At 47.4% G+C, this 26,503-nt stretch overlaps 1 protein-coding gene across 4 annotated transcripts in view; it reads left to right on the top strand.

Moving 5' to 3' along the window:
• Positions 1-851: 851 nt before the first annotated feature.
• Xylb (xylulokinase) overlaps positions 852-26,503 on the top strand; it is a 36,245-nt gene continuing 10,593 nt past the window's right edge. For all 4 annotated transcript variants that reach the window (XM_019206809.2, XM_019206808.2, XM_010619589.3 and 1 more), the window contains exons 1-14: positions 852-931; positions 5,262-5,331; positions 7,538-7,618; positions 8,259-8,345; positions 8,903-9,031; positions 10,182-10,247; positions 14,035-14,107; positions 15,062-15,180; positions 17,787-17,868; positions 19,491-19,531; positions 20,091-20,206; positions 20,998-21,113; positions 21,817-21,890; positions 23,849-23,945. In XM_019206809.2, coding sequence (XP_019062354.1) covers positions 876-931; positions 5,262-5,331; positions 7,538-7,618; positions 8,259-8,345; positions 8,903-9,031; positions 10,182-10,247; positions 14,035-14,107; positions 15,062-15,180; positions 17,787-17,868; positions 19,491-19,531; positions 20,091-20,206; positions 20,998-21,113; positions 21,817-21,890; positions 23,849-23,945 — 1,207 coding nt within the window. In that variant the 5' untranslated portion in view covers positions 852-875. The remainder of the gene's footprint in view (positions 932-5,261; positions 5,332-7,537; positions 7,619-8,258; positions 8,346-8,902; positions 9,032-10,181; positions 10,248-14,034; positions 14,108-15,061; positions 15,181-17,786; positions 17,869-19,490; positions 19,532-20,090; positions 20,207-20,997; positions 21,114-21,816; positions 21,891-23,848; positions 23,946-26,503) is intronic.

Genomic DNA, 26,503 nt, shown 5'->3' with positions numbered 1-26,503 from the left:
GTGTCGGGGTCGGCGGCGGCTTGCCCGCGGTGGCGCCAAGGGTGGCACTCGAACCCCTTCGGCTTGGTCCGGCAGGGCGCCAACAGACAGCGCTGCTTTTAAGCCAAGCAGCGACCTGGAACTGGACCGTCGCTGCAAATTTGTTTTTAAAGTGAAATGGGCACAGTGTACAATGGACTTTGCCTGTCCTCGGTTGGCACCAGCCTGCCCGGGTCCACAGGCCTGGGACTGTTGGCCGTAGATTTGTGCAGCACAGTGCAAACTTGCCTTTGAACTGGGCTTGGGGTGCCCAGGGAGTAAACACTGCTGCAGTCAAACCCCTTTCCTCAAATGGCCAGGGGAAGGAGGCCTCCTCAGTACCTGATACGAACATCCGGTTGCCTTGCCTCAGTTTCCCCATTTGTTCAGGAAAGGAACTATATTCCTCAACTAGGGGCCCTGCTTCACTGGGATATTATGTGTCTCTGTCCTCTGGGAACAGCCCATGCGCCTTGCCTGGTCTCTCAGATCCCGGCAGGTGGCCCCATCCTCACCCCTCAGTCACCTCACATGGCCTTCTATCCTTGGCCTAGGACTTTTTCAGGCCTCCTCTCCTGGCTCTGGGTTTGGCTGTCTGGGGAGTGGAGTTTCTTGGAGATACATGAGTGTTCCTACTTAGTCTCAGCTTCTTCATTTCACTAACTCTTTGGGGTATGCCTGAAGATAAGCCCCTGTTGCCATGGTTACAATGACGCCACCCTAGCTTTCAAGAGTCACTAGACTGAACCCTGCTGGTGATGTTAGTAACCCATGAACCAGCGCAGAAGCTGAGAAAAATTATACACATCATTTTAAAAAATGCCTTCCAGGTGAAAGTTGTTGCTGTTGATGCAGAGATGAATATCTTCTATGAGGACAGTGTGCATTTTGACAGAGATCTTCCAGAGTTTGGGTATGTGCCTGGTGTGTAGGGGTGGGGAGGTTGTGGTTTTGGACATCCCCAAACTGTTTACATTCATAGACCACACTGTTCTGGCCTCACCAAACTGTAGAAGTGGTCTTGTTAGACCTCTGAGCAGCATTTTTTTTTCTTCTGTACCTGGGTGGTTTCTCCCCGTTCCTTCCCAACTCTTCATTCATTCATACATGCATTGAATGCCATTTCAGATAGGCTCTGTTCCAGGCACCATGAGGGGTACTGGAATTCAGTGGTTGTATCAGTCCATTTTCTGTTGCCTATAACACAATACCGTGGACTAGTAATGGCTAACCACTGCAGCATGTGTGCCATAGGTTCATCACCAGTGCCATAGATTCATAACACATAATACTGCAGCTACAAGGAAAATAAGGGAGGTTTATTTTGGCTCATGCTTCTGGCTGAAGGTCTAAGGACCATATCTGACCATAGCCTTCTTGGCTTTCAGAGTCCCACGGTGGTGCAGGGCAACACTTGACGAGGAAGAAAGACTGTTCATGTGTGCATGTTGTGTGTATGTGATCTCTCTCTCTCTCTCTCTCTCTCTCTCTCTGGCCTTGCACATGCTAAGCATTTGCCCCCACTGAGTATCCCCAAACTGTTTACATTCATAGACCACACTGTTCTGGCCTCACCAAACTGTAGAAGTGGTCTTGTTAGACCTCTGAGCAGCATTTTTTTTTCTTCTGTACCTGGGTGGTTTCTCCCCGTTCCTTCCCAACTCTTCATTCATTCATACATGCATTGAATGCCATTTCAGATAGGCTCTGTTCCAGGCACCATGAGGGGTACTGGAATTCAGTGGTTGTATCAGTCCATTTTCTGTTGCCTATAACACAATACCGTGGACTAGTAATGGCTAACCACTGCAGCATGTGTGCCATAGGTTCATCACCAGTGCCATAGATTCATAACACATAATACTGCAGCTACAAGGAAAATAAGGGAGGTTTATTTTGGCTCATGCTTCTGGCTGAAGGTCTAAGGACCATATCTGACCATAGCCTTCTTGGCTTTCAGAGTCCCACGGTGGTGCAGGGCAACACTTGACGAAGAAGAAAGACTGTTCATGTGTGCATGTTGTGTGTATGTGATCTCTCTCTCTCTCTCTCTCTCTCTGGCCTTGCACATGCTAAGCATTTGCTCCACCACTGAGCTATGCCCTCACCTCTCCCTCTTGTAAAGCTACTAGTTTTTGTGCATGGAGGGGTGATGATCTTACATAATCCTTATCACAGAATGGTTGGTTACATTAATTGTGAGGAAATGGTACATATACATAACGCATGTCAATTGAGATAGAGTTTTGCTCAGTTGCCCAGGCTGGCCTTGAATTCACGCTCCTCCTGCCTCATTTTTTGAGTAGCTGGGATCCCACCACATTTTATGTATTCCCTCATTCAAGTAGACATTTGGGTGGTTCCTCTTCTTTTTGGCTATTGTGAATTATGCTGCTGTGAATATTCTTGTGTCTTATGGATTGAAGTGTCTCCTGCCCCAAATACTAATGTGGAAGCCCCAGCCCTCAATATGCTGCATTTGCAGATGGGGTCTTGGAGTAGGTAACTAAAGTGCCATGAGGTCATAAGGGCTGGGTCCTGACCCGACCCGACTGGTGTCCTTCTAAGAGAGATGCCAGAGCTTTCTTCCTGTGTTTGGGAATTCAGGAAAGGCCTTGTGAGACTATAGTAAGAGGTAAGTGTCTTCAGGCCAGGAGAAGACCTGCCATGGAAAAGGAATTTGCTGGTACCTTGGTCACTGACTTCCAACCTGCAGAACTGGGAGAAAATAAATATCTGTGAGAAAATAAATGTCTGTTGTTGAAGTCACTCAGGCTGTGGTATTTTGTCATGACACCCCAAGTTTTTGTGTGGATGTCTCTTCTCATTTCTGTCAAGTATTTACAGAGCAGCGCTGGGTCATGTGGTAATTCTGTGTCAGTATTTTGAGGAACTGCTGTATTGTTTCACATTCTAGTTTCTCCACATCCTCCCCAACGTTTGTTACCGTCCATCTTTTTGATTGTATATTATAACCACCCTAGGGAATGTAGTGTGCTATTGCTTATTGTTTTTATTTACATTTTTCTAATGACCAGTGATGTTAAGTGTCTTTGCCATTTGCTTGCTTTCTCTAGAGAAATTTGTCCAGATCCTTTGCCCATTTTTAAAAACTGTTGTCTTTTTATTATTGAATTGTAAAAGTTTTTTTATGTATTCTGGACACAAATCCCTTCTTAGGTATATGATTTCCAAACTTTTCCGCCACATTGTGAGCCATCTCTACTATTACTATTATTATTATTATTATTATTATTATTATCCTTTTGCAATTCTGGATTGAACCCAGGGCCTTCATAGAGTGCTACATCCTTAGCCCTTTTTAAAAATGTTTTATTTTGAGACAGGGCCTCGCTAAGTTGCTAACTCACCCAGATTAGTTAGAACTTGTGATCCTCCTGCCTCAGCCTCCCAGATGTCTTCACTTTCTTGATGACCATTTGAAATAAACTTTTTACTTTTAATAAAGTCTTAATTTTTCTCTTTTGATGTTTGAGCAGTAGATTTTGGTGTTAATATTATATTTACTTCCTAAAATAATTAGAAAAGTTTCTTTTTAGGTGCTATGAAACAATTTAAGTAATATTAGAAATAATCACTTTTTGAAAGTTGTGTGAGACTAGGGATGTAGCTCAATGATAGGCTCCTTGCCTAACACCCAAAAGGCTCTGGGTTCAATCTCTAGCACTGCATAAGAAAAAATGGTTTTGTAGAATTTTTCTGTGAAACCATTTTTACAGGTACAGGGTAACTCTCGTCTTCCTTTTCAATGAGAATGGCTAATTTAAAGTTGTTAGTGGGCCGGGGATTTGGCTCAGTGGTTCCACTGCCTGCCTTGCAAGTGCAAGGGCCTGAGTTCCATCTCTGGTACCAAAAAATAAAAATTTTGGGCCAGGGATTTAGCTCAGTGGTGCCTCCGCCTGCCTTGCAAGTGTAAGGTCCTGAGTTCAATCTCCGGTACCAAAAGGAAGGAAGGAAGGAAGGGAGGGAAGTGAGGGGAAGGGAAAGGGAAGGAAGGAAGGAAGGAAGGAAGGAAGGAAGGAAGGAAGGAAGGAAGGAAGGAAGGAAGGAAGGAAAGAAAGAAAGAAAAGAAAAGAAAAGAAAAGAAAAGAAAGAAAAAGAAAGAAGGAGGGAGGGAAGGAAGGAAGGAAAAGGAAGTTGTTAGATACATGGTGGAAAGTTTGAGTTACAATTTTTGCTTAGTAAAGGCAGTTTTTCTTTTCTGCTGAATTTTTTTTGTCCTTAGGTTTTCTGTCTTATTTTCCCCCCAACAATATCTTTTTTAAAATAACAGTGTTGTGGGCTGGGGATTTAGCTCAGTGGTTCTACCACCTGCCTTGCAAGCACAAGGTCCTAAGTTTAATTCCTGGTACCAAAAAACAAATTTTTCTTTTTTGTTAAACTATCAGTGTCATTAAGGATACTCTATGTACAGAAAAAGGTTTTCATTGAAAGTATGTGATTCCGTAGGCATGGTGACACACAGCTGGATTCCTAGCTACTTGGGAGAGTAATGCAGGACATCTGCAAGTTACAGACCAGCCTGGGTAACTTAGCAGGACCCTGCCTCAAAAGAATAAAAGAGGGCTTGGGATATAGCTCGGTGGTAAAGCACTCACATAGCAATTATGGGGTCCTGGTACTAAAAAAAATGACATATAATTCCATGGGGTTTGACAGAGGGAAGGAGACCTGCACCTGTGAAAGCACCACCACAGTCAGGACCCATGTTTAGATCCCTAGGGATGGAGTGGCCAACTCACATAGTTAATTAATGATATCTTTACCTTTAAAGCCTTTTTAAAACATTTTAACTCAGTTGTAAGGGTGGGGTTTTATCAGGTCAGCTCTTTGCAGAGGGTGGGGAGAGGGTTCTAAGAACCTTCCATGACTTGAAGTTGAAGGAGTTCCTGAGCTGCTGTGATGGGCAAGAACTTACTCCTCAAGGCACAGCTGTCCCCCACTTCTCCAAACTTGTGGGATTTTATTCTAACCCACACTCTCCTGGTTCCCGTATGACTCCTTTACAGAGTGACATCATCCCTGCCTTCCTCAGCCAGCCCCTCACACCTGCAAAGCTCATTGGGAATGCGCCCTCTGAGAACGCCACCTCTGGGCCTCTCTGAATGATCCCTGCCTTCCCTCCCACTGAGGGGTGTCTTCAGCGCCCCACCATGGACTGGGTGGCAGTGCTCAGCCTGCCCTGAGGCTCCACTTCATATCCTCTCCTCTTCTCCCTGCAGGACTCAGGGTGGGGTGCATGTGCACAAGGATGGGCTGACAGTCACCTCTCCAGTCCTGATGTGGGTCCAGGTAAGCACAGGGATCCCCTCCCTCTTCTGTCCCCAGCCTGTCTGACCAGCAGGTTTAGTGATTTCCTAGGAAGCCCCCAGGTGGCTGATCATGTGAGCAGCTGTTGAGACCAGGTCCTCAGGGTTAAAGGACCTGTGTGGTTCCTGGGGAAGGTTCAGCCTCAGCTGGTGTCAACACTGATAAGCTAAGGGAGCCCACAAAAGGCCAACAGGTGTGGGAGCAACAATGGCTGGCAGGTCCTGCCAGAGCCAAAGCCAGAGCCAGGCTTTCCCAGACACCTACAGTCAGCTCTCGGGTCTCCCTTGTACCTTGAGTTCCAGACACAGCTTTTTGGGTCTTAGTCCTTCAGCCCCAGGGTTCAGGCACTCAGAATGATAACATATAATCAGACTACCCAGGTCTACCACCTTGGAACCAATAAGAAAAAAGGATGCCTGAGGGCAGGTCTGGTGACCCATGGGGCCACAGAGCCAAGGATGCGGGCAGCACAGAAAGGTGTGATAGGGCTGGGACTGCCTCCTGTGCCACAGATACCAGAGTCCCTGGAGGCCAGCTAAAGGCAGCACTTACTGTATTTGTCCAAAGCTTTTCTCAGCCCTCCATACCTGTTTAACCAATTCCTGTATTAACGCCTTTCTGCTAAAGATAACTAGTATGATTTCTTTTTTATTGACCTTAACATGACTGTTCCACTGAAGGATGAGGTAAGGGATGGATTTCACCCAGATAATCTGAGCTGGACTATGGGGTTGTGAGGCGGTTTGAGGCAAGGGTCACTGTCGAGAGGTCCCAGACCTAACCTTATTAAAAAGCTTTTGCACAATAAAAGAAATCACCAACCTACTGAGTGGGAAAAAATTTTAGCCAGTGTTTCCTCAGACAAAGGACTAGTATATAGAGCATACAAAGAATTGAAAAAAATCAGTCCACCCAAATTTAAAGACCCAATTCAAAGATGAGCATCTGAGATGAATACACTCTTCTCTGATGAAGTAGAAACAGCAAAAAATACATGAAAAATGTTCAGTGTCACTGGCATTTGGGAGATGCAAATTAAAACAACACTGAGATTCCACCTCACCCCAGAAAGAATGGCTGTTGTCTAGAAATCAACCATCAACAAATGCTGTCAGGGCTGTTGGGAGAAAGGAACCCTTCTTTGTTGGTGGGAGTGCAGGCTAGTGCAACCACTGTGGAAATTGCTGTGGAGATTCCTCAAAGAACCAGGATTAGAGGTCCCATTTCACCCAGCTATTCCCCTTCTGGATATATTTCCAAAAGAATTAAAAGCATCATACCACAGTGATATATGCACCATTTTTGTAGTGGCACAGTTTGTAATAACTAAGTCTTGGAAACAACCCAGATGCCCATCAACTGATGAATGGATAAAGACGATGTGTGTGTGTTTTTTTTTTAATATAGTGGAGTACTACTCTGCCATAAAGAATGATAAAGTCAAGACATTTCTAGGTAAATGGATGCACCTTAAGAACATACTTTTAAGTGAAATAAACTGAACACACATGTAAATATCACAGTGTCTCTCTGGTGTGAGCAACTGAAAGTGAAAACAAAAGACCAAAAAGAATAATAAATATAGTGAAAAAGGAAGAAATTGTTTAAAATTATACAGAATGTAAGATAGTTTTCGAATACTTAAAATGTTTTAGGCAACAAAAAAGGTATAGTATTATTAGGAAGTGAGCTGAGAGATTAGCAAACAAAAATATATTCTTTTTAGTATTAACATCTATTTGTATTATATTAAAATAAAAAAATTAAAAAAAAAAAAAAAAAGAAGTCCCAGATGCAGGTAAGGTCATCGCTAGGCTGAGGACTTCACTTAGGGAAATTAGCCTGGTTGAGACATGTCCTCTACCTAGGGCTGCTGTTCTAGGGTCTGGGCCCCGGAGCTGCTTTGCATTTTGCATCCTGAGGGTAGGTAGGTCACAAATAGGAGAAGTGAACTGAAGATTCGTGGTTTATGATTCCATTTATTTAAAATAGTTTTAGCATCATTGACTTTTTTACTTGGTGGGTTCCTGCTTGCTTAGCACATCCTGGTGCTCACAGACCTGTCACCAGGCCCACCCTCATATGCTGAACCCTTCTGCCCAGGCAGCCCTTGCATTCCTTTCCATGGCGAGGCTCACCTGGGTCCATGGTTCAGTGCATTCATGGTGGTCTCTGTGCTTCTGCTCAGGCTCTGGATGTCATCCTGGAGAAGATGAAGGCTTCGGGTTTTGACTTCTCGCAAGTCCTAGCCTTGTCTGGGGCAGGCCAGGTTTGTTTGCAGTCACCCGTCTGCCCTGTGGGAGTGGCTGTCCAGATTGTGGGGTGATGGTTCCTCCTGCAGCATGCTTTTCGTTTTCAGTGAAAGAGCCTCCAGTCGGGTCGCTTTGGGCACTGTGGGACTTGCCTCCTTGTAAAAGGATCTGAGAGAGTTCTTAGGATTTAGCGTTATAGAAAGTAGGACACTGAGGGAAAGACGAGCGGAACGAAATGGTGGCTCTGTTAAGAGGAGAGGGAGCATTTGCATGAGTTTACTGACTGTTTGGGGACACTAACTGCTTTCTTCTGTCCTGTCCCTGGCAGGATCCAGGTGCTCAGTACATACTGAATGAATGAACTCTATCCAGACCACATTGCGATTAGTACATTTCTGTATAATTTTACAAAAAGCACCAAGATACGGACCAATAATTCTTTCTTGGACCCTTCCTACAAGCGTTCAAGTGTTGGGGTCGAAGGGCAAAGTTCCTCCCCATTTTATAGAAATGAAAACGGAGTCTCCAAAGTGATGAGTTCTGTGACTGAGAGGTGGCAGGGGAAGCATGGAGCCCAGTCTCTGGCGCATGAGCTGGGGTCTTTCTGTGACACCAGTGTGTACCATATGAACATGTGCTTGGGTTTCCCCTCAACAGCAACATGGGAGCATTTACTGGAGTGCTGGGGCCAGCCTGGTGCTGGCAAGCCTATCACCAGACCTCCCGTTACACCAGCAGCTGCAGGTAATGGCCGTGCTCAGTGAGTCTGAGAAACTTCTGTAGATGGGTGGAGGGACCCCAAGTCCTGTGGGCCCTCAAATCCAGGGCATTTCCACAATGTTGAGTGTGTAAGAAGGGGGCTTTGGCTGTAGCCATGTACAGTAGTCTGCCCTGCCCTGAGTCTCTCTCCCTGGTGTGGACACAAGGACCACGTGCTAAGGATCCACGTCACATGAGCCCCTTGCTTCCCAGAAAGACTTTGGCTTCCTTTCCCACCACCCCGTGGTACCTGATGCTCCAGAGGATGCTGCTGGAAGGTAGAGCCTCTGGCCCACCCCTCTCTCCTGGGTTTCAGAAGTCCCCTCCCCCAAAAGCCTGGCTTTGCTGCAACCGTAGCTCCTCCCTGCCCATCTCCAGTGATGCCTGTGGTGCTGGTTGCCTCAGTAGCAGAGCCCTTCAACTCCGTGCTATTGGGACAGGCAGAGGGTTTACTCACAGGTCTTATAAGTGCATGTCCTGGGCAGCGGGGCCACACCTGCTGTTATGGGCGCTGTGACTGCCAGTGTCTTGCCCCTTTCCAGGCCTGTTTCTCCCTCAGTGACAGCCCGGTATGGATGGACTCCAGCACCACGACCCAGTGCCGCCAGCTAGAAGTCGCTGTTGGGGGAGCCCAGGTGCTCAGCTGCCTGACGGGGTCCCGTGCCTATGAGGTGAGCAGCCCATGATGGGCCAGGGTGGGCTGGACTGTCTTCCTAGGCATTTGGGTTTTGTTTTGTTTCATTTTTTTTGTGTGTGTGTGACAGGGTCTCACTGTGTAGTTGAGACTGACCTGGAACTCACTATGTAGGCCGTACTGGCCTTGAACTCACAGTGATCCTCCTGCCTCAGCCTCCCGAGTGTTGGGATTACAGGCATGTACCACCACACTTGGCTCTTCCTAGGCATTTGGGAAGACACAGTGAGCACCTAGCCTCTCTGAGGTGGTGTAGTGTCTGCCCTGTGGAGCCAGGACTGGGCATTCAGGTCCCCGGGTCCTGGTCCTGGCTGCCTCGCTTTCCTCACTGCACAAGGGCAGCCTTTTCCCAGGTGCTTCCAAGTCAGGGAGCTCATGTAGGGCTGCTTTATGTGGGAGATGACAGGTTGGGTTCTCTGTACCCTCGTGTAACAACAGGATTCCCACTTGGGGTAGTTTTGAGACTGAAAGGAATCAGAACATGGCAGACAGGTGCTGGGCCTAGATACAGGGCCTCAGTCCCAGAAGTGGCTGTGATTGGCCAATTTGGGTCACATGATCTCTGGAGTACAGATTTGGGAAATAGGGCCAACCCTGCTTAGGACACTTGAAAAAGGAAAATAGGTGGGAAAATATCTTGAGTCACCTGCTCTGGTGCCTTGGTCATAATTGTATTGTAAAGAGCAAGGTTATTTATGAAGGCTTGTCCAGTCCCGATGTGTAGAAGTTAGGTCCCTGTCCCATGGGTGGAACACAATTGTTTTGTTGCCCAAGTATTTGATTACCAAGCACATTAAGGATGTAGAGTCCCAAATCTTGGGTGCTTAGCAGATACCAAACATTTAAGGATTTGGGGCCTTTAAGTGTTTTTACTGGCTGGGCATGGTGGCACACATTGTAACCCCACAACTCAAAAGCCTAACATAGGAGGATCGGAAGTTTGAGGCCAGTCTGGGCCACATAGCAAGACCCTGTCTAAAAACAAACAAACACTCAAATTGGTTAATTGATTAAAGCTCATACTATTCCACCAAATAGCTAGAGTTCTATGTGTTAAACTTACTTTGAAGAGTTGGTTATTCATTCTGTGTAGAATTTGGGTTTCTAAGAATTTGTACTCTTTCTAGCGTTTTACAGGCAACCAAATTGCAAAGATTTACCAGCAGAACCCTGAAGTCTACTCATGCACGGAGGTTGGTTCAGCATTCATGTTCATATGGAGATCACAGCTGGATTTCTTTTATAATCCTTGCCTTTAGAATACCTCATGGGTGGGTGCACTGACTTAAAAACTGTGGTGAGTAGACACTGAAAAACGGAGTCAAACCCTTGCCAGCATATTCCATCCGCATTGTGCAGAGGCAGGATAATGGCATTTGATCGTATGCTGTAACACCTCAGTCAAGGATGGACTCACATACACATGGTGGTGCCGTTAGATGATAGTAGAACCAGGGGTGTAGCTGGGTGGTGGAGCGCTTACCTAGCATATGCAAAGTCCTGGGTTCAGTCCACAGCAGCAAATAATAAAAGGATTATGGTTGAGCTGAAAAATTCCTGTCTTGCAGTGACATCATGCCCATACTAACACTTTAAGGCCATATTCACATGTGGATGGTGATGCCAGTGTAAATAAACCTACTGTGCTGCCTGGCATGTGAAAACGTTATTTTATTTATTTACTTATTTCTGGTACCGGGGATCAAACTCCAGACCTTGTGCTTGGAGGCAGGCAGTGGAACCACTGAGCTAAATCCCTGGCCATGAAAGTGTTATTTTTGTTTAGTTTAGTTTTCATTTGTTTTTATCAGACCACATTTGCAATGCATAACGATGCCATTCATTGTAGAGAGTTGTCACATGTATGTAACACATCTTAATTCCATTTACTTCCTCCTCCTCCTTTCTCCTCCCTCTCTGCTCTTTCTATCTCTTGGTTCTCTTCCTATTTGCAAAATATCTATTTCCCTGTTTCCTATTATCTATCTTTTATTTTGTCCTTAAATTATTTATACTTTAGGTTTCTCATAGAAGAGAAACCGTGTGATATTTAAGCCTGTGTGTCTGATTTATTTCACTTGAGACATTATTGTCTCAAGGTACATCCATTTTCCTACAAATTACTCAAACTTATCCTTGTTTATGACAGAGTAGTATTCCATGTGTATGAACCCAACGTTTTCTTTTTTTTTTTTTCCTGGAACTAGGGATCCAACTCAGGACCTTGTGCTTGTCAGGCAGGCATGGCACCAAGGAGCTAAATCCCCAGCCCCTCACAACATTTTCTTTATCCATTCATCTGTTGATGAACATATAGGCCATGCATGACTATGCATGTATCACTGTAATAAAACATTTTTAACTCTTTTGGTAAGATACCTACAAGGTGTAGGGCTGGGTCAAATGGAATTTCTACTTTTAGTTTCTTGAGAAATCTCCACACTGATTTCCATAGTGGTTATACTTGTTTACACTCCCACCAATAATGGAGAAGGGTTCCCTCCCCCTACAACCTCATCAGTATTTGTTGTTATTTGGGGTTTTTTTGTTTTATTTTGTTTTGGTACTGGGGATCGAACTTGGGACCTTGCACTTGCAAGGCAGGTGGCAGAACCACTGAGTTAAATTCCCAGCCCTATTTGTTACTATTTGATTTCTTGACAGTAGCCATTCTTTCTGGGGTAGGATGGAATCTCAGTGTTGTTTTGCTTTACAATTTTCTAATGGCCAGTGGTGTTGAGTATTTATTTCATGTATGTATTTGACCATTTTTACTTCTTCTAAGAAGTGTCTATTCATTTCAGTAGCCAATTTTTTTATTAGGACTTTTATTTTGGGGGGGTTCTGATTTTTTTGAGTTCTTTATATATTATAGATATTAGTCCTCTGTTTGAGGCAGAGCTGACAAAGGTTTTTTTCCCATTCTGTCATTTATTTTTTCACTCTGCTGGTTGTGTCCTTTGCTGTGCAGAAACTTTAAAATGAAAGTGTTACTTTGAGTTTCTGGTGTTGCATGTTATTGTTTTTACTTTTTAAAAACTTTTTATGTTAGTTGTTCTGAAGATATCAAAACTATGCTTGTATAAATATATAAAGGCCAAAAAAAATCTGTACCTTTCCTGTGTTTAGATACACAAATACCATTGTGTTGTAATGGCCCAGTATTCAGCACAATGATTTGTGGTAGAGGTTTACAGGCCAGAAGGGTGCAGTGCATAGCTAAGTGTGTGATAGGCCACACTGTCTAGCTTTGTGCAAACACACCATGGTTCCACAGTGGTGAAATCATCGCCTAACAAGGCAGTTCTTCAAAGGTATCTGAGTCATTGGAGCAGCCTGTGACCATTCAGTTTGCTTTTTTCTTGTTAGGCTGTTTCCAAAGAGAAGGGAGGCATGGAATTGTGGGAAAGAGAAGTCAAGGGCTGCCATGACCGGAAGGGTGAGGGTCTGGGGTCAGGGTGGAGCTGGGGGCTGGTGTCTTCTGAGGGGGCGATCTAGGTGCCCTTCTGGCTCTGTGCACTGACTTTTGTGTGTGGATGGTGCAGGATGGTGATGAGGCACTTGGTTGGCATGGGACATGGTTTCTTTGGAAGTGGGGAGGGCTGTGTCTTTGTGTCGCCAGCCTCAGCCTTCATCCAGAGCCTGCACCACAAACCCAGATTCCTTCCTGGCTACATAGTTGCTGGAAGCCAGCCCTTAATCAGCACTTAGTGTTGCTAGAGAGGCAGCTTCATACCAGGATAGTGGTTGCATTTTGTAATAAGAAAATGAAGAACTCACCTTGAACCACAAGATATTTGTTCTTTTTTTGCAGTCCTGGGGATTGAATTCAGGCCCCCTCACATGCTAGGCAAATGTCCCGCCATCAGGTTACATTCCCATACCTTCTTAAAAATGGTTTTTAATAATACTTTTGGATAACTACTTAATAATATTAGTGCATATTTGTTATACAGATCATTGGGTTTTATTTTGTTCACCCTGTCCCTTTTTGAGACAGAGTCTTGCTAAATTGCCTGGGCTGGCCTTGAACTTGCCATTCTCTTGCTTCAGCCTCCCAAGTTGTTGGGACTACAAGTATGAACCACTGTGGTTGGAAGTACATATTTTAACCCTAGGAATTAGCTTGCAGTATATTATTTAATGTGTCAAGATGACACACCATTCTGCAGCATTAGTCATTGAAGAATTTTCGAAAAACCCTTCTCAGATTCTTCGCATGGAACGAAAATGACCTGATAGGGAGAGGAGACGGTGGTACTGTGCCCACTAGTCCAAGAGCCCATGGTGGTCTTGTGGACTCAGACCTTCAGGCTGACATTTAAAATCCCTCAGCAACTTTTCTGACATGTGAGTGGGATCTCTGGCTTACAAGAGGCAGCTTTCTCTTAAGCTTTCCTCAAACCCAACAGTTCATGCTGAATGCCGTAGCCATCCATGATCCACTTCCCTCTGAGCAAGTGTGAAGGGCGCAGAAACGGGGACACCAGGGTACAAGTGCCCTGCACAGGGATTCCACGGAAAACTGGCTGCCCCTATGCATGGTGTTTCCGTAAAGCTTTAGTTTTTTGTTGTCATTGATCCTGCAGTTTCATGGCCCATCGGAAACTACTGAAAGTGCTCTTTCCGGAAGTCAGTTCTTAGAGTTCTTGCTGCTCTCATCTAGGATACTCAATCTCCATCGTTACTTGGGTGTTTTCCTAGAAGTTTCCACTTTTCTCCCCAATCCAAAACTGTCTTCAAAGCTGGCGTGGTGGCACACGCCGGTAGTCCCAGCACTCGGGAGTCTGAGCAGGAGGATTGCAAGTTCAAGGCCAGCCTGGACCACATACCAAGATCTTATCTTACAAATAAAAATAAGTAAATAAATATAATAAAGTAGAATGAAGCAAAACCCTCTTCGTGTTGGATGCATGGGAGAAACATTCAGTAGCATAGGGTATTGGAAATGAGTCATTTCTCACTGTGTTTCTGTTCCAGAGAATTTCTTTGGTCAGCAGCTTTGCCGCCTCCCTCTTCCTCGGCTCTTACTCGCCAATTGACTTCAGTGACGGTACGCTTCCGGGTGGGGGCACTCCTTCCAGTGCTGCGGTCAGCAGCAGCCCCCTGCACACTGTGTGGGTGCTGACCGTGCAGCTCTCATTTGCCAAGAAGAGAGGTATTAGTTACTTTTGCAGCGTCGTAAATGACTTCGCAGCTGAGGGCCACAAATATTTATTTTCTCACAGCATGCTGAGGGTCAGGAATGTGGGAGTGGTTTGGCTGGGCAGTACTGGCTCTGGATCTCTCAGGAGGCAGAAGGCAAGCTGGCCACAGGACTTCCGTCATCCGAGGCTCCACGGGAGCCAGAGGACTTGCTTGCAGGATCTTGCATGTGACTGTTGGCAGGTGGCCTCCTGTCCCCTCCACGCATGCCCTGTGGGCTGGGACAGACAGGCAGGAGCTGAAGTGTTTTCCACACTGATCTTGGAAGTGACAGGCTATTACTCTGCCTCATTTTTTGGGTCACACAGAGCGGTATGGTGCTGAGGACCTCCCAAGGTGTGAGAGTCAGAAGCCTGGCTCCCACAGAGAGCTATTTATTAAAGTTTGTATTCATATTTGGGGAATTGGGAGAGTAAACCCAGAGTAGCCAGAATGCTCTTCACACCTGCCCTGGAGCTGCTCACACTGCTGGGGGGGTCACAGCCCTTCTCCAGTAGATGCTCTGGGGTTTGTGTTCCCCAGCTGCAGCTGGGCCCTTTACTCTGAGACCTAGGAAGTCACTGAGTTCCAGGCCACTGTGATGTGTGAGTCTGTAAGGAATGGTGGGAGAAGGTGGTACCCTGTGCTTCCAGGGCACTTCTGCCCTCTGGTTCTGTGCTCGAGGGGGATGTGGCATGTTGCCTACCTGCTTTGATGAGAGGGTCCAGGTGTGAGTCAGTGTTGACAGAATTATCACTGTCTGCCAGTTTTCACCAAAGCTTCTTCTTTTTTTTTTTTTTTTCCTAATCCCTTCCTTTCTCAGGTTCTGGAATGAATTTGTTGCAGATCCAGGAGAAAGTCTGGTCCCAGGCTTGCCTCAGCGCCTGTGCCCCTGATTTAGAGGAGAAGCTTGGCCCACCAGTGCCATCTTGCTCAGTGGTGGTAGGTCCCCTCCCTGCAATAGTTCTCCCATCTGTGTTGGCAGCTGCCAGAAACTGTAGTGCATTAACACATCCACCTGTCCGTCAGTTAACACAGGCACGCACACAGGGTTTCAGGTTAGTCTCAGACAAGTGTTTGACAAAGTCAAAATAAAGGACATGGATCCTTTGCAGGGCTAAGGTGCACGTGTAGTTAGATACCTGACTCGTGATGGGGGATTTCTGGGTGATTGCACACTGAAGGAATAAATATACAAAAGACTGACATTCTAGGATGAGGGGCCACTGATAAAGGTACTTCAGCCTGAGGTACATGGAAAGAAATATCAGAGAGCCTGGCAGGACACAGGCCCTGGTACCAGACTGTCTGGTACTGATACCTAGCTCTGCCACTGACTGCATTGATTTAATCTGTGCCTCAGTTTCCTCACCTGGAACAATGGGGGTAATTGTTCCATTGTAATATGTTTAAAGTGCTTAAGACAGTGCCTGGTAGCATGGGTAAATTAAAGACACTTGACCATCAGTGTGGCACCACCCATGTGGAATGGGCACTGGCTACAAACAACCAGGCCTACCCTGGTTGACCGGGCCTGTCCTTGCTGTCCCAGCGAGGAGTGGAGTAGAGAGCTGGGCCCTGCCCTTGGGTCCTTTGGTAGGATGCACGTGCCACACAGCTAGAATAACCAGAAGGAGCTCTGTGGGAGAGAGTGTGGGTGGGAAGGGAGCCCCAAGGTCTGGAGAAGGTCTGGAGCTGGCCACCGGAGAATGGGGGCTCTTGTGAGTACCCCTCAGGAATCTCAGCACCACAAGCGCGTTTTTCCCCCTTGGCACCAAGGATCGAACTCAGGACCTTGCGCTTGTGAGGCAAACATGGTGTCACTGAGCTAAATCCCCAGCCCCTACAAGCACTTTTCTTAAAAGGTGTTTTTCTCGCTGATATTACTGAAAGCTGCCTTTGGCATCACAAGGCAGAATGTCAAAGCAGAAATACGATTATCAGAGTGTACTCTGGGGCCAGTGCCGGGAGCCCAAGGAAGAACAGCTCTGCCCAGAGAAGCTGACAGGGCAAGGCCCACATGCCCAAGGAGGTGGGCAGACAGTGCAGTTCAGAAAGACCAAGGAGGGCAAACAGAAAGCAGCTGTGCCAGGGGATTGGTAGCCACTCCACACAAGGCTTTTAGTTCTTGTGAAGCTGGGAGTCAAGTTTCATCCAGGGTGGCAGGCTTTGGCTGCCTTTTGCCAAGAATGTACGCCTCCAAGAAGGAGCCTGTGAGAGGTGAGCTTTGGAGGAGGTGGAGGGCACTGGTGGTGAAAATTACTTTTTCATTTGTCACATGTGCATCACATGATGGGGAAAACAAGTGAGAGCCCTGTTTTTGGTCATCTCACCCATCTTTGGAGGTCGCCCCTCAATAGCTACCTCTCATTTTCTACAGCACATGCTTGGAGATGTGTGTAATGCTGGACCCTTCCTATGCCCTGCCTTGCATCCTTGCAGGCTTCCCCACCCCTGTCCCGGCTTCACATAGGTGTCTTCTGGCAGCTCCTGCCTGACTTTCACTGCCTCACTTTCCACTCTAAGGCTTTGATAGGATGTGCACAGCCCACAGGACACCTGTCACCAGTGCTGTAGTGACGGCGCTCACCCAGTGTGCCCCCCTCCCTGCTCACCCTTTCCAGTCCTCTGCTCCCGTCTCCTACAGTTTCTTCCCAAGCAGAACCACCTGTGTGCAAGCCCTAGATCAAACTCTAAATTCCAAGACAACATAGGCCAATGTCAATTTTCCCAGGGGATGGCTTGTTCTGATGAGAATCTCTCAGATTTTGCTGACTGGAGCAAAATTTTCCTCCAAGTTACCAGGAAGTCCTATCATTTATTTTAAACTTTTGGAATAAAAATACAGTTAGGAAAAGAAAAAAATTTGTCTTTTTTTTGTAACTGCTTTGTTAAGAATATCGGTCTGTCCTGGAGGAGGCCTGCATTATGGCCCTGTAGCCTCTCCCACAGGGGTCCAAGGTCCATGGTTCCTGGATGGGTCCCCTTCCCAACCCTGCCATTTTTGATTTCTTTCTTTTTTTTGGTACTGGGGATCAAACTCAGGACCTTGCACATGTAAGGCAGGCGCAGCGCCACGGAGCTAAATCCCCAGCCCCTTGGTTTATTTTCTTTAGCACCTTGTTCTCTACACTTGGGAGTCTGATTGTCCTTGTCCAGTTGCTGGGACGATAAGCATGTATTTGAGGCATTATCTACTCCCTTGAATTTGCTTATTGATGTCCTGGTGCTTTTTCCCCCAATGCTGTACCCAGAATTTAGCGCTTACAAAAGCAGGTTCAAGTTGGAAATTGTTTTGTTCTCACTGCCCTCAGTCTGAAATCAAGTGGTCTTTGGGATGGTTCCAGGCCTCCATGGAGTGCCTCTGGCAATTTGTGAACTTGAGGGATATACCTGGGTTGTAGCTGGGGTTGTCACATCCAGGCTCTGCAGAAAGCTCCCTCAGTTCCAGTGACTTGGGGCCTGGAGCATTCCCGTGGCCTGAGGTGTAGACACTGCACTGAGCAGGCTGGATTTACTTCAGCAGGGCGCTTGCTTTTCCTCCTCAGGGGGTCATTTCTTCCTACTACATCCAGCGCTACGGATTTGCCCCTGGATGCAGAGTGGTGGCCTTCACTGGGGACAACCCAGGTGAGTGCCTAGGGATAACTTATTCTTGCTGGACTTTCTAAGAACTCTGGTCCAGGCTCTTGGCTAATGTGGTGTCCCCTTTTCCTCCTGAAAACTAACTCCTCGCCCCTACCCCAGTTTGCCCCCTCACCTTCAGGAGCTGCTCTGCCAGTGTCTGCTCCCTGCAGGTGAGAGCTGAGGGGGACTAAGGGAGGCAGGCATGCTCTCACCCAAGCCCTTTCCTGTTCCAAGATGACACCTCCACTCCATCTCTTCCTCCAGGACTTGGGTTTGTCTTTGACCTGTTGTCTAATCTGTAAATATGCCTTGTTTCCTGTCTAGACACCTTGTCTTCTTCCCTGGGCTTTCCTCTTCTCTAGGGGATCCTGAGGTTCTCAGGTCTCTCCAGAAAGGCCAGGCGGGCAGCAGGGTACACTGAACAGCACACTGCCTGCTGCCACCAGCCCCAAAAGCAGTCCTTTTTCTAAAGAGCCCCAAGCAAGGGTTAAAATTATGGTTTCTCTGCCTGCAGTTTTCTTTCTATGCTCATAAATAAGCATCATTTTTTGTTTTGTTGTTCTTGTTTAGTGGCACTGGATTGAACCCAGGGTCTTAGCACCAAGCTACCTCCACAAGCTACCTTGCCCTCCTTCCCGTTCTTTCTTTTCTTTTGCTTCTCTTCTTTTTTCTTCTCTTCTCTCTCTCTCTGTATTAGGGGTTGAACCCAGGGCCTTTGCCCTGAGGTGCATCTCCAGCCCTTTTTAAATTTCTGTTGATAGAGGGTCTTGCTGAGTTGCCCAGGCAGGGCTCCAACTTAGAGTCCTCAGCCTCCCAGAGTATATGTACCTTGTTTCTTTCAATGCACCTGGGCAGCCTCACTTTGCTGGTGGCATAGGGCTCTGCTGTGCCAGCGCTTAGTTCAAGCGTTCCCTCTGGGTGGAGGTTGGCATTGGTTCCAGGGCAGGGGGCAGTGTAGACAGCCCTGAGCTGCACTTCCTAACTCCCTTCGTCGCTGCAGGCTGTTTGCAGAGGTGAGGTCCCTGGATCTAGGGTCTCTGACAGCCACTGCTGACTGAATGTCACTGGTGGAGCTTTAGTGTGTTGCTTCCTTCCCGGATTCCCCTTCACTCATTTGCATTTAGTGTATTTGCTGTATAGTGGGAGCTCTATGGGTGCATTCAGTCCTATGGGTACATCAGCAAACAAGGCAGACAGAGATCACTGTGACCCTATTGTGGGCTCCCTGTCCAAGGCAAAGGGCAGTCAGCATAACCTCACCCCTTCCTTTGTGTACTGCCAAAAAAGAAAGCCCCTCACGCTTCCACCTAGCATGCTCCATGCCTGGTCTTTCTCCGCCTGTGCATCTTTTACCTCTTATCCTGACCCTCTCAGTTCTCTGCATGTCTGAGTGCCTAATGGTGCAGGGGGGTCTATACCCTTTAAGGAAGAGACTTCCTAGCTCCAGTTATTGGGACTCTAGCTTCTGAGCTCTGGGATCTTCCAGGCTGCCTGAGCCCTCAGCTGGCCTGGTCTTGTGGGCTGGGTGGAAGGCAGAGGCCATGATGTGTCTGGAGTGTGCTATGATTTGCATTGTGGGTACTCTAAGGCCTCCATCCAACCAGAGCCTTCTCTTCATTCCTCAGCATCACTGGCAGGCATGAGGCTGGAGGAAGGTGACATTGCGGTAAGATGGTTTCTCATACTTAATGGGCTCTTTCTGCCCTAAGGACCAGGGTTCTGGGTCTCAGCAGCACCTTAGCTACTTTCCTGAAGGTTTACTTGTCCCACAAAGGGCTGGGGGGCCCACATCTCTACCTTAGAAGCTCAGTGCTCTTTGCCAAGCACGCAGTGGCTAGCCTAGAGGGTGCAGGGGCAGAGGGTCAGACATGTGGCCAGATGGCAGCAAGCTACCCACGTGGTCAGGAAGGTGTAGCCCATATCTTCTGCATCTAGTAGGTAAGTCATTTAAAGAACTGGTCACCACCTAAGCCATTCTTTCAGTGCAGTAGTAACATGTCCTAGGAAGTCAGTAAAGGGGTCCCTGACAGCCTGAACCTGGGGGCTGACTTTGCACTCTTCTGGTATGTGAGGAAAAGAAGAGGCATCTGAGAAAGTGGTGTTTCAGCTGAGGTGAGCAAGGAAGGGATGAGGTTAAAGTAAGAGAGTGCAGAGCGCGCTGCTAGCAGAAAGGAAGTGTTTGTAGGTAAAGCCCAAGCAACTCCCCTCTGCCCTTCTTTCCCCAGGTCAGCTTGGGCACCAGCGATACCCTGTTTCTCTGGCTTAAGGAGCCCGTGCCTGCCCTAGAAGGCCACATCTTTTGCAACCCAGTTGAGACACAGCACTACATGGCACTCTTGTGGTGGGCCTGGGTGTGGTTGGCACAATTCCTGGGTATGGGGATGGAGGTGTAGGCAGGTCTGTCACCATCTCAAGTACCCCAGTTCTTCTACTAAACAGACCCCAGGGACCCACAGGTCTTGCTGACAGTAGAGCTGACTGGGGTAGATCCCAAGAGCTGGAATCCCCTAAACCTAGGTCCACATATTAAACCCCACCACCCTGTCCTATGGAGGGCTGGACAAACCCTGTGATGTATCTGAACTATACTTTCCTCATAAAATGGAAAGGAGAAGAGGGCTTACTTCACGGGATTGTGACATGTTCGCTCACGGCAGACCTTTAACAAGTGGCAGGCTGTATATCCTGCTTCCTGACAGTTCTCGTAGGAGGTTCTCTGCTCTGTGCTCTGACCATGGGCCTTCTGGGACCTCTTGGAAGCTGTCCAAGGAAGAGGTTTCTGAGCCTCTGACCCCTGAGAACTGTTGCAACTATGTAGATCTATCTGGTCAGTATAGTCACCCCAACCATTGCTTGGGTGGTAAGGTGTGCAGAAACCTCAGCTCCCTAACTCCATCTGGGCTCCTCTGTGGAGCCTCATGTGTAACAGAGCCCAAGACAGGTATGAGTCCTGTGCCTTCTGGGGACATACATGGGGTCTGGAGCCAGGCAGACAGTGTCCAGTACCTGAGGCTCAGGCTGCCTGCCATCCACTGCCCAGTGGGCTGTGGCCCAGCCTGACCTGCATTCCTCTGCCTGGAACTCTCCCAAAACCTGTGGGCCCAGTGCTCAGAGTTGTGTGCACTTTCGCAGCTTTAAAAATGGTTCCCTCATGAGAGAGAAGATCCGTGATGAGTCTGCTTCCCGTTCCTGGAACGAGTTCTCTAAGGCGCTGCGGTCCACAGAGATGGGGAACAGTGGAAACCTGGGTAGGCTGTCTAGAGATACCTGGGCCTGGGAAGGTGTAGCAGCTGCCTGCTGGAGGGGCAAGGTCTGGGGCTCTGTGAGTTGGGTCAGAAGAGGGTGATGGAGCCCTGCCTGCCTACACCTGTAATCTCTGGGCCTCACAAGCTGGTGAGGGACCTGAATGAAGGTGGGGTCATGAGGCTGTCCGTGTGCCCAGTGGAAGGCCAGGCTATAGCTGCACGTCTGTCCTCTCGAAGCCCCTGGTGACAGTGTCAGAGATGGCAGTTTCAGGGTTTGCCTCTTAAGCCTCTGTTGGGAAAGGTACCCTATGCCTGCCAGACTTTCTGAGCAGGGCGGCAGTGTGTCCCCACCACCAAACCTGCTGGTCTTTTAGGGTTGGTTGGGCAGCCGCTTCCTCCTCTGGCCTTCCAGGTGGGAACAGAAAGGGTAACCACTAAGCACAGCTGTCCTGGGCCTTTCTGGTTCTCTCTGTTCTGTTGGAGAGAAGGAACGGAGATATTCACAGGGCTCATCTGGGGGACAGGAGGAGGCCTGGGGCATGGAAATATGTCAGAGGCAGCAAACCTATAGCACCCAGTGTTGGTTATCACTGAAAGTGCTAAAAGGTTGGGCATCAGTGATACAGGTCATTTCACTTTCTCGGTGAGTCTGTTGAGAAGCTGGTCTTTGTTTCTGATCTCTAATCTCTCCCTGGTTTTGTTTCAGGTTTTTATTTTGACGTAATGGAGATCACCCCTGAAATGATTGGATGTCATAGATTTAATGCAGAAAACCATGAAGTATGTATGTGATTGATATTACAGCTACATTGACCCCAGTTTTGTTTTAAATGTAACAGGGGCCTATCAATATGCTTCTTCTAGAGACTTCGTCATCCACTTATTTATTGATGAAACCCCTTGGGTGTGCAGTGTGCCTTCTAGAGGCTAGGGAGTTAGCGGAGTCTACCGTATGTCTCCTTCCCCCTATCCAGGAGGAGGGCACTGTGTGAGCTAACATCTGCTTGCTGTCACTGAGTGTCACAATGACACTCCTTGATGAGCTGTAGCCTACATTTATCAACAGCTCTCAAATCTCAAGGTCAAAACTTTCTTCTTGGTGGAAAGAGTCTCTAGGACAGAGAGACTCTAGTTCTTAATTGAGCACTGTTCGATTCCAGGCTCTGTGCTTGTGGTTTTTTGTGTCTTTCTCATTTACTTCTCAAATCAGTTCTATGAGATAAGTATGACCAGTGATGGTGAACCTTTTAGGGACAAGTGCCCAAACTGCACCCCAAAACCCAGTTATTTATCACAGAGATTACAATTAAACCTGAACACTTAGGTCTTAGTTTTGAAAAAGACAACTCATACACTTGGCTCACAACTGACACAGAGGGCTCTGTGTACTTGCTGCTGCATGAGTGCCGTAGGTCCGCCAAAACTGGGCATGACTGTTCCTCTTTACAGGTGTAGAAACTGAGGCTCAGGTTAATGACCTGCCTAAAGTCCCAAGGTCTTAGGTGGTGGAAGAGACTTAAACATGGTCTTCTCTGGGTCAAAGGCCGCTCCCCTTCTTCCCCACTCTGTGCTTCCCCTGTACCCCCAGGGATTCAATTAATTCTTAGGCTTAGATTTGACTTTTCTGATGTCCCCAAAGTCATTGCCACATTTTGGGTTGGACTTGAGAGATTCTGTTTGTTACTTCAATAAACATGGGGGAACATCTCAAGATGCTCTCTCTGGTCACTGTACAGTCAGGTTGGCACTGAATTAAATGACTGACAGTCGCATTGTGTATTGTGTCTAAATACAAAACTCCATATAAGGTGTTGGGAGCTTGTGTTGAGCGTCTGATAGGACCAGTCTGGTTTCTGTTGTTCAGAGAAAGAACATTCGGTTCGCCTGCCCTCTTTTGTGCACAGTTTTTCAAGGAGAAGGTATTCATTCATTCATTCATTCATTCACTCAGCAGATAAGTATGATTGGTACCAGCTCTGCAGGGCCCTCAGTCCAGGAGGGAGATGGACAGAAATCAAGTGAACAGACAGATGCAACTGTAATGTGTGATGTGGCTGGGATAGGGGACTGAGTGCTGGAGGAAAGAGCTATAGGTGTGCTGTGGTCTTGCCCGGGGGACTGATTGGTGTAGGCCTCTCTGGGAAGGGCCTAAAGCTGAGACAGAGCTCATTATGGGAAGAATGGCAACCTCCTGGGTGAGGGGACAGTGGGCACTCAGTAGGTCAGTACGCTTAGAGCATAGGATCTGGTTAGGATGGGTTCTATCCTTGGTCTCAAGTGCTGGAGATGCATGGCCAAACTTGAGGTTGCTGTCCATCAGTATTAGCTTAAAGGGTGCTCCACGGTGGGGATTCTCAGCAGAAGCTTGTGGTTCTCACTGAGCAAATATCAGCTACACACAATGGGCTCTGCTGTCTAATTGCTCACTATGACAGCCCCGGGAAACAGGGGCCGCTGTTGCTTCGGTTTTGTTAAGAGAATGACGGTCAGCAAGATTTACATAATGTATTCCAGAACACAGGCATCACAGAACCCTCAGAGCTGTATAATGTGTTTGATTTTCCCAAAGTGGTGTACATGTGGAGCTGGGAGCTTGTGTGTATGAGTTGTGTGTTGAAGAGGCCAGCTATGAGTTCTAAATCTGGGCTGTTGTTTAAGAATATATCACACACACACATGTGTGCGCACAAGTGGACAGCAAGCATTCCTGACTGTGTGCCTCCTTTTTCCTGAAACAGGTTCCAGCATTCCCTGGAGATGTGGAGATTCGAGCATTGATCGAAGGACAATTCATGGCCAAGCGAATTCATGCAGAAGGCCTGGGCTATAGAATCAGTAAGTGAGCCCCTGGCAGGATGTGCTCTGAGCTGTGGGCCCAGGGCTGGTGGGGCCCTGTCTGTTAAGACTCTGTTACAGGGAGCTTTACACAGAGGGAGGTAGAGCATGGCCTGGGCAGGGGATGAGAAAGTGAGTTGACTGGCCCCTGTGGACGGATGTGGCAGAGGAGACGGGCATGGTCTGGTTCTCAGCTTTGCCCCAGTAGCCTGATCTCTTGGCCGGGAACTGTAGGACTCTGGAGAGGGAGATCTTTCTGTAACCCCGAGCTGGACTCAGACTAAACATCCTGAGCTCTGCACCCCAAGGACGTGGGCAGTGCAGGCAGGAAGGGAGGTAGTCTGAGGCAATGACTGAGCCTTTTGGCTTGGACCGGAAGAGTGGGATAGGGTACTGCCATTAGAACTCAGGGCTGTCACGGAGAGGGCAGACCAAGACAGAGAAAATGGTTTGAGAACTGGAGCTGTGGCACACGCAGCTTAAGGAGGTCGGTGAGTTTCCCTGACTGCTGGCATTTGAATGGCTGAGGTCTGTGAGGAGCTGCATGGGCTGACCATCAAGGGCAGGTTTCTGAGCTGTGTTTGTGCATCTGAGCAGCAACTACTATTACTGGAGAAGCTCCAAAACCTCTGATGCCTCTTTGCTTCAGGGCCCCTTGGCATCCTTTTATGGGCAGTTCAGATTTTACATGGGATATGTTTTACTATGTTTTTGAACCAAGCGAGTAAAAGGATACTATAAAAATGAGCATCGGCCAAGCCTCTTGGAAAACCTGTTAGACGGCATTACCTGGGGCTGAATGTGCCCTTCCAGCAACTTCACTTCTACATAAATGCACAGCGGAAACATATACGTGTTCTCTAAAGATGTGAACAAGGATATTAATTGACCTGTCTATGCCGTGTTAATATCCCCACACCAGAAGCAATGTAGCACCTGTGTAAGAGTAGACAGGACAAGTACATTGTGGGGTGCTCATATAACAGGGCACTGAACAGAAATGAAACCACATGCACCAAAATTGGTGAATCTCCCAAATGTAACGCTGAGCAAGAGAAGCCAAACAGTATACATGGCGAAGTTCGGTGCACATTAGAGTCAGAACACATAAAGCCATTTACCTTTGTTGGAGTCAGGACAGGATTAGTAGTTACTTTCAGAAGGGGATCTGGGAGGGCCCCTGGTATGCTGGCTGTATTCTTAGTCCTTGCATTTGTGAACATTTGTCAAGCTATAGGCCGATGTGATGTGTGTACTTTTTGAAAATGTATGTATAAAATTAGTACTGTGCACAGTTTCATTTCCCTCATATAATACCCTAGAAGTTTAAGAAGAAATCTCCCAAAAACTCCAAAGCCTTTGGAAGGTGGCAAAGTTGGCTTTGAGTGCTTGGCAGGAATCTTTTTTGGGAGAAGAGGAGCTGTCCGAAACAGAGGAGGGGAGAAGGAGAGGGAGAGGGAGAAACAGGAAGAGGGAGAAGGTAAAACAGGGAGAGGGAGAGGAAGAGAGGGACAGAAAGACAGACAAATAAGAGAGTGAGAGATGAGGACAAAATATACCCCTCAAAGGTATCCCCCACTGTCCTGCTTCCACCCGAGCCCACCTCCTACCATTCTGCCATCTCCCACAACTCCTTAAGCTGTGTGTTCATCTACAGAAAGCCGGTTGATGATGAGGTGAGCACCCTCATGATGTGGTCTCCTCCCACCAAAGAACACTGCCGTCCTGGGGAGCAGGCTTCCCGCACACCAGCTTTTGGGGACACTTGAGATTGCAAGCCTAACAGTGAAGAACGAGTACATAGATACCATGGGGCCCATGAGTCCTTGTGTGATCTAAGCTGGAGTCTTCCCTGCAACCTCTCTTCAAGTGCTGAAATAAAGTAGGACTTTGTCTCCAGCTCCTTTCACTGTTGAATGGAACTTGTGGCCCTCTGCCTGCTGAAGGGGGCAGTGTCACTGTGAGGTCATCTCTGGGGCCCACTCCCCACCCATATCGCCCCTTCTCTAGTGGGCAGTTTCTCTTGTGAGCCTGAGGTCAGGGCTGCACAGCACGGTGGGCAGAGGGAAGGGGCCGAGACCCCTACTCTTCCGAGTTGGCACAGTGCTCCCATGTCATCCCCCACACCTCACCTGTTGCCAGTCTAATGGGCGTCAGCTGATAGCTCGGGGCGGTTTTGTTCATTACTAATGAGTTTGAACCTCTTTGTGTAACTTTGATTTCTCCCTTTGTGACTTGGCTGTTTATATCCCCTCCCATTTTTCTGTTGGATAGTCTTTTGCAAGTTGATTCGCAGGAATTTATTGCGTGCTTTGAACAGCAGGTCCTTGTCAGTTTTCTGTATTGCAAACATCTCTCATTCGTTTTTAGAGTAAAATTCATTCTTTTTTATTTTTAATTTTTTTAGTGTTTTTGTTTTCAAATTTATTTTTATTAATACATATTTGTAGTATGTAATACTTACATTTATCATGGGGGGTTGGTATGTGCACATAACACATCTTTTTTTTTTTTTTTTTTTTTTTTAAAAAAGTTCCCTCGGTATATTGGCTTGCCTT

This window comes from Fukomys damarensis, unplaced genomic scaffold, assembly GCF_012274545.1.
Source record: "Fukomys damarensis isolate Sample0158 unplaced genomic scaffold, DMR_v1.0_HiC HiC_scaffold_24, whole genome shotgun sequence".
Lineage (NCBI taxonomy): Eukaryota > Metazoa > Chordata > Mammalia > Rodentia > Bathyergidae > Fukomys > Fukomys damarensis.
This window is presented reverse-complemented; position numbering and strand designations above follow the sequence as displayed.